At 46.9% G+C, this 7,942-nt stretch overlaps 1 protein-coding gene across 1 annotated transcript; it reads right to left on the bottom strand.

The window, feature by feature from the left end:
- Positions 1-5,725: 5,725 nt before the first annotated feature.
- Med8 (mediator complex subunit 8) lies at positions 5,726-6,609 on the bottom strand. Its single transcript, NM_001108673.1, is given in 2 exon segments — positions 5,726-6,108; positions 6,345-6,609. Coding segments are annotated over 2 exon segments (189 nt in total). The 5' UTR covers positions 6,389-6,609; the 3' UTR covers positions 5,726-5,963.
- Between the last annotated feature and the right edge of the window lie 1,333 nt (positions 6,610-7,942).

The following is a 7,942-nucleotide window of genomic DNA, read 5'->3' as shown; positions in this document are numbered from 1 at the left end:
GGATGACACTACAAATACACACACACACACATGCCCACACACACATACACACAGAGATTGATGTTTGTGTGAATTTGTAGTTATTTGTTTGTTCATTTAAGACAGTCTTGAACTTGCAGCAATCCTCCTGCCTCTGCCTCCTGAGTGCTATAATTATTGGCATGCAGCACTATGTACCTCAGTTACTTCATACTGCCACTACAAAAATGAAATCATAATAGAAATAATAGTAACACTTCCGTAGGTGGTGTTTATGATGGGCCGCATGCTATGGGATACCAGAAATACACTATCTTTCCAAAGACCACATAGTTCTCAGGCAGAAGACTGTGGTCAAACTCTTGACAGTTCAAGGCTAGAACATTTGTACATGGTACAGAGATGGAGCATAAGAGGTTCCTGACTTTTCTAGATGGCCGTGGCATTGAGTTGTGGACAGGCTGGGATACTGGAAAGCCTCACAGAGAAGTGACAAGGAAGCCCAATATTAAAAGTTGATTTGCGGCCTGGAGAGAAGGCTCAGTGGTTAAGAGCACTGATTGCCCTTCTAGAGGTCCTGAGTTCAAATCCCAGCAACCACACGGTGGCTCACAACCATCTGTAATGGAACCTGATGCCCTTTTTCATCATGCAGATAGAACACTCATATACATACATTTTTTAGGAGGCTCAGGTAGGAGGATTGCCAAGAGTTTTAGACCAACATAGGTTGAGACAGATAGTGTTTAATACCCTCTCCCAAAAAATTATGGTTAGCTATTAGACAGAATGATAATTCATAGTAGAAAAATGGAGGCTTAAAAGATTGGTCACACTAGACAATTTGTATGGCTTTTGAAATGAGGTAGGTAGCAAATCAATACAGTAGATAAGCCAAAGAATCTCACTTGCCTCTCCACAAAATGAGAGCTACTTTTAAAAGAGCCTCAGGGAGTCTGCCAGCTGAGTGTGAAGCCCTTCAGCCCACATGTCCTTGAAAACTTTTTGCTCCTAATAATGGCTCTGTAGCTGGGTCTGCTAGCACAGGTTGGTAATCCCAGGTTATTGGGAGGTTGAGGCAGGAGGATCCCAAGTTCAGAGCTTGAGCTTCGGCTGGAAACTGAAGGGTATTCTGGGCAACTTGGTGCGACCCTGCCTCAAAATAAAAGTGAAAAGTGAGATGGGAATGGAGTGCCGTACAGAACACTTGCCTATCACAGACACAGGCTCTGAGCTCCACACAGAACATAGAAGTTCGTACAGAACACTTGCCTATCATGCACAGAGATTCTGGATACAATTCCTACTGCATCTGTCTCAGTTCTCAGCCCCCTTCTCTTACATGCACACACACACACACACACACACACACACACACACACACACACACACAGTATTTGCATTTCATTTTAAATTACCCTCAAGTGAAATGATAATCCCAGAATGATTTTATCCTATAGCTTTTATGCTTGGAATACTGTCCCTACCAACCTCCTAGAAGTGTGAAGCCTAGTCTAAGAAATACAGGGAGCAGCTGGAGAGATGGTTCAGCCGTTAAAGGCTAGGCTCACAACCAAAAATATAAGAAATACAGGGAGTGAACTGTCAAACAGACTTTAAGCACAGGAGTAATAGGAAAGATATGTATTCTATTAAGATCTAGCAGACTTTGGGTAGGAAAGCTGCAGTGTCAAAGGTGTAGAGGCAGGGAGTCTGTCTGAATAATATTTTCACTAGAGCAAGCTCAGAGGCTCAACTGAGTACAGATGGATTGGGTGTCGGGGAGACAAACTGTCAGGACCTGGTATTGGACTGGTTCTAGGAGAGGTCTATTTCTCCCACATGAGAACATGTGGTAGACAGAGTTTAGGGTGCTCCCTAAACTATGGGGCTTAGGTAATCAATACCCAGGAAAACTAGAGGAAGAAGAAGCATGGAGAGAGAAGACTGGATTTGGACAGCTGGAACCTGTGGCAACTGTGAGTCATATGGAACAGAGACATCCGAACAGCAACCTATAATTCAGCAGAGATCTGGGCCACAAACAAACGGGTTTGAGTTGTACACCAAAAAATGGTGGTCATATAGAAGGTAGGTAGCTGGGTTGGGGATTTAGCTTAGTGGTAGAGCGCTTGCCTAGCAAGTGCAAGGCCCTGGGTTCGGTCCCCAGCTCCGGGGGGGGAAAAAAAAAAAAAAAAAAAAAAAAAGAAGGTAGGTAGCTTAAGATGGGGAAATGGATAAGCCGAGAGTAACAGCAACCAAGGTGACAAGTTCAGAAATCCAAAAGCGGCTGAGAAGAGGGAAGAGCTAGTGAGGTGGGAAGGCAGGAGAGCTGCTGCAGAGCCAATGCAGGGGAGACTTGAGGAGATGGTTAATGTGGCTAAGTGCTGTGGAGAGGTTAAGTAACATAAGATCAGCCTACTATGGAAGATTCTTAAAACTTATTAGCCAGGCTATGAAAACAGGTGTACTCCAGAGAAATTAAATTAGCGTAAAGAATAAAAGATGGCCTCCATGGGGGTGTGAGCAAAACCCAGCAATCTGAAGGACCAGACACCAGGGAATTATGGTGAGAGCAAGAGTGTCGGTAGAGAGGCAGGAAGTAGAGGGGAGCCCCACTCGGGGTGGTGTGTATTTGGTTCAGTATGTAAAGCTACTATCATACAGGGGTGTAGTTTAGGATGCTTCCATATGCCTGGCCTAGATTAGTCCCAGGAAAACTAGAAAGCAGGAAGAATGACAGGGTCTGGACATCCAGAACCTATGGGAACTATGGGCCAAATAGGCGGAGATATCAGAATCATACAAGGTGTAATGTTCTGGACTGAAAACAATCTTTCCATACATGCCCAGAGGAGACACGTCTGTCAGGAGATTGTGACATATGTACCCAAATCACATTCTGAAGGCACGTGATGCTTAACAAGAGATCACATTAGAGGAACCCAGACTGCCTCAGTGGCACATGGGAGTCAGGAACAAGAGAGACATATTGCTAATGAGAAGTTTGTCCTGTGGAGTAGAGTACACAGTGATATATGTGACCTGAGAGAGCACCATGGCCTGCCAGACAAGTTACTTCCTGCTCCCACCATTTCCCAAGCACTATCCCCTGTACATTCTAGACATTGAGGACAGAAACATATCAAACTTCTGCAGGCTGATGCTTAAGTGCTCAGGGCAGACCAGAAAAGGAAATATATCTCCTGCTCATAGAACTGCCTAGGGCTAAAGCACAAAAGGCTCTCCTGCCACTAAAATCTGGAGCCCATAGGAGAAAATGTCCAACCCTTAGTAGTTACACTGGACATTCACCAGGAGCTGACCAGGGTGGGCGTTTGGAAGGATTCAGCCTCCGTCCTGCCTAGTGCTGGGATCAGCTCACACGGCTCCTGTGTCCATAGGACACAGAGAATACATTGTCCAGAAGGAGGATTATTCTGTACAAGAAACTCAGACAAAGGCGGAGGTTGTTTCCAGCTGCTTGGGGGAGGTGTGGAGGGGGTGGGAAAGGGCTCAGCCTCACATTGGCGCATTCCTGCAGAGTTCAGCTTCTTCCTCTTAGCAGCAGAGTAAGAGATGGGCAATCCCATCCTCTCTAGCCTGTACCCAGTGCTAGCCCTCCACAGAGCTACAAGGAACATTTGGCTACAACCTACCTATCTTAGCTGTTGTCCCCAAAGGTACAGTTGAGTGTTGTGAGTCAGCTAAGTAGGGCAGCAATTCACACTGGAAGAAAAAGAACAGGGTGACCAGGGCAATCAGTAATGACTGAATCCCAGCCTCAGGACAGTACTAGAGTGAAGAGGTCTTGGGCAACCTCTGTTGGATTTGACATTGATTCCATAAGCTCCCACCTTCAGTGGGATGAACTACTGTGGAGGCACTCCAAGTTTCACACTAGCTTTCTCCACCCCAGAAACAAACCCGGAAGATAATGGAAAAGAGCTTTGTCCATCTAATCCCCTTGTCCAAGGGTCCCAAATGTAGTAAAAAGTACAGTACCCAAGCAGAAGACGGTCAGAAATAGGAATGTTGGAGTAGTGCAAGTCATCATTTTACAAACCCCAAATCTGAGCAAGTGAGCAGTTCTCTCTTTTTCACTCAACTCCACATACAACTCCACATACTCCAAGGAGTAGGGGTTCCAGACATTCTTTTCCAATGTGGGGCCAAATGGTATATGAGCCCCAAAGTGGGAGATGACCAGATTTGTATGCTAAAGTTCTAGAGGAGGAGGTGGTGGAAATGACAACTACCAGAGTGACTGAGAGAGGTGTGGGTGCCTCCCACCACTGCAGTGTTTGCTTAAGGGCATGGGATGTAGGTGAGGGCCTGAATGTACTCCTCCTGCAGCAAGAAGGTGATCCTGTACTTGGAGGGCAGGGAGCCCATTTCAATAGTATGGTGGGAATGAAGTCGGTTCAGCTGGGACAGCAAAGAGACTCTCAGGATGGGTGACAGGTGGGGTAAGAAGAGCAGTCACCTGAATTTTCCAGAGTCTGAAGAGGCCAGCTAGCGCTCTACTCAGTACTCAGTTAGCTCTGACATTTAGTGGGAAGGGAAGAGATGAGGAGATAAACACCTGGATGGGCTGATGGGCCAGCTCATTGAAGTTGGGGAAAGGTTTGGCATTGCCTCAGAGCACACGGCAGGACTCCCCTGGTGCGGTGTGCTGTGGTTAATTAGCTCTGTCAATACCATTCATGTCTTCACAGACCAGCACCAGAGGACCACTTTTTCAGGCCTTTGCTGCCACAGCCTGGTAGAACGTTGTCTGACAGACCAAAGGCCAAAGTCCTAGTGTGTAACACAAGAGAACACAAACAGTGCAGCTGGAAGTCTTAGGGTTTTTAAATTAAAGAAAATTAAAGATTAGGGACTACTTTAAGGAGGACAAATTAGAATTACCTGGTAGACAGCTCATAAATTTCAGTCAGACAACCATGAGCCAGTGAACATCAATTTAAATGTCTTTATTGAACAAAGAAACCCTTTGGCCCACTTCTGCTGACTCAATCCTTGCCCTTGCCCTTGCTCAGAAAAGAACGCTGAGAAAGGCAACATGGTTGGCTGTCCAAAAATCCACTGTTGGTCAACTCTACAAAAGCAGGCAAGATGAATGGGGCTATCGCCCTTCCCACTTTCAGTCCAGATCTTATCTGAGCCACATGTTTGGTGAGATGGAAGAGGTCAGAGATGGGGAGTAGTTACTGTGTGGACAAGTGAACCCCACAAACATCAGTGAAGCACAATTACCCTCCAAGGAGGAAGACAGTGATGTATCTGTGCTGCTGCCGGACAGGGTGGGGTCACTTCTTAAGAGGTCTCTCGGTAGAGCGCTTACCTAGGAAGCACAAGGCCCTGGGTTCGGTCCCCAGCTCCGAAAAAAAGAACCAAAAAAAAAAAAAAAAAAAAAAAGAGGTCTCTCACCTGCTGGTCCCTAGACATCTTTAGACCAGAGGAGGGTAAAAGATGGGCACTTTTACCCATTTCCCAGGTGAAAGCTGTGCTGGCTTCATCAGACCTGTAAGTGCACAGCGTCCTCAGAAACCTCTTTACCTGTGGCTTTTAGGCCAGCAGGATGGAACCTAGGCAAGAAGGCCTGCAGAGGCAGTGTGCTTCTGAAACATTCAGGCCGCCATGGTTCCTGGATTACTTGATCCTGTGTCTATTAGTTCACTGTTGCCATGGAGCTGAACCAAATCAAGTAAGCTCTGTGTGTAGGACAAGGAATGGCAGGGTTGAAAAGTAGGAAACTATTATTTATTCAAGACCCAGTATTTTGTATACCGTGCTAAGTGTCTTACATTCACTCTCCCATTTCAATCCTCACAACAACCCTATGAGGTAGGTATTATCACCATTTACAGACAAGAACACGGCTCAGGAAAAAATAGGTCATTTTCCCAAGTTCCATGGCTATTCACAGTGGAGCTGAGATCTGTCTCTTGCTGAAAGCCTGCATCTTTTATTGTACCCATCTAAATAAGCCTTGAGCAAAAGATAATTTCATTGCTCAACTCAGCACAGATCACCTGAGAGTGGAGGCTGCCGTCCACACTCACCGCTGGTAGGGATGCATTGAAGCTGACTTGATGTTGGTTTTTATTCCACTTGGCATTTTCCCTAAAAATAACACAAAGAAAGATATATGAAGCAAGGTAAACTTTCACAATAAATCAGAACTGCAGCCTCTCAAATTCCTTCCTGTGTCTCTTGGGTCTCAGAACCTCTGCGGCCTCTGACTCTGGGTGACAGAGATTACAGGTTGTGGCTCTTCAGCCAGTTCCATGACTGAAGATATCTAGGGAGAAGGGGATTATTTGAAAAGAAAAGAGGAGGGGTTTGAAAAGCCCTCTCACCTAGAATGGACTTCTAGAAAAGACAGGTAAGTCACGTGGGCCATTCAATGTCACAGGGAAGCAGAACTGTGTTCTCAGTTGTCCTTCTCCCTAGACAGCTGCCCACAGAGCTTCGAAGCTGCCTCCATGAACCCCACCAGAGTGCTCTCACAGTAAACAGAAATGCACACGAGAGAAGGCAGGAAGCCGAGGCCAGGGGACAGGGGCTCGGTGCAGGGAAGGATCCAGGAAGGACTGCAGAACTGCCAGCTTGTTATTCCGTGATTATCTACCCAATGCTCTTGATCTAACCTCTCTAACCTAAGAGACCCACACTGACACCCCGAATAAACAGGACAGGTAAGACACGAGTCTGAGATGGAAGTGAACAGCAACACCAGTGTCTGCTACTCAAGGTCCTTCTTCACGCCCGGCCACTTGCTGCAGAGCTTTGAACTGTTCTCAGTGACAGCGCAAAGGGCAAAGCTCTGGGTCTCAGGGGAGGGCGAGGATGAAGGAGGCTTAGATGATCTAGCTCATTCCCACACTCCTGTGTGTCAGTCCATGTCACCTCACCTGGCTGGCCTGCTTGAGCCATCTGGACTCCACTGAGCATCGGCTGCTGCTGGTTTGGAGCACCTGCCATCTGAACCTGCTGCAATCCTGAGGCTCCTGCAAGGATCGTCCCAGCTCCTGGCTGGCCAGGTTGGCCAGGACCACTGCTACCTGAAGGTCGCCAATTAGAAAGCCCCTTCCCAAAGGCAACAGCTGCCACTAAGGCATTGGTGTCTGCAGGGTTGAAAGTCTGCTTGTTTGGCCGGAGACCTAGGGAAACAAAAGCAAAACCCTCAAGTGTGTGTCCAACTCTGGACTAAACCCATTATAGTTCTGATGGTTCTGACTGCAGCAACATCTAAAATTGCCCCTAACCCCAGCAAATGTTAAAAGTCCCGGAACCTATCTTAAACTTTTGTGTATTTCCTCTATGTGCTTTAGTCTTAAACAGGAAATACTAACAGGATACAGACCCCTTTCTTAGCAGTCCATTCTTCTTCCCCCACCCCACCCCCACTGCCCCCAGTGCGGCTCTGGGGACACAGGCACCATGAGAGCCTATACAAGTCTGTTATGGCTCTGAGAGGAAAGGTATCCTGGTGGTCAGGAGCCAAGGAATACTACAAAGTGACACAGCACAGCAAAGCTCACATTGGAGGTTTACTGGGAAAGACACAAGAGGGTGGCTGCCTCTGTTCAGAAGAGGAACAGACTCTTCTTTGTTAAAATCACCTTTACTTATTTATGTTGGTGGTCAGAGGACATCTTGTTGGTTCTTCCCCACCACCATGTAGGTCTGTCCAGGGATCAAACATAGGCCAGACCTGGCAACAGGCGCCTCTGCCCACTGAGCCATCTTGCCAATCCCAGCAGCTCATTCTTATGTCCTCCCTTCACTGTTGGAGACCCCCATTCCTCTTCAGTGACCTTGTACAGCTCTCCCTCTGTGCTTCTGCATCCCCTCTTACCTCCGCTCTCTGACTCTCGTTCTTCTTTGCTGATTTTCTCTAAGAGGTTTGAGCACATTTTATTCAAGCTCTGGATCTGCTTCTGTAACACACAAG

This window comes from Rattus norvegicus, chromosome 5 (genome assembly GCF_021556685.1).
Source record: "Rattus norvegicus strain SHRSP/BbbUtx chromosome 5, alternate assembly SHRSP_T2T, whole genome shotgun sequence".
NCBI lineage: Eukaryota > Metazoa > Chordata > Mammalia > Rodentia > Muridae > Rattus > Rattus norvegicus.
This window is presented reverse-complemented; position numbering and strand designations above follow the sequence as displayed.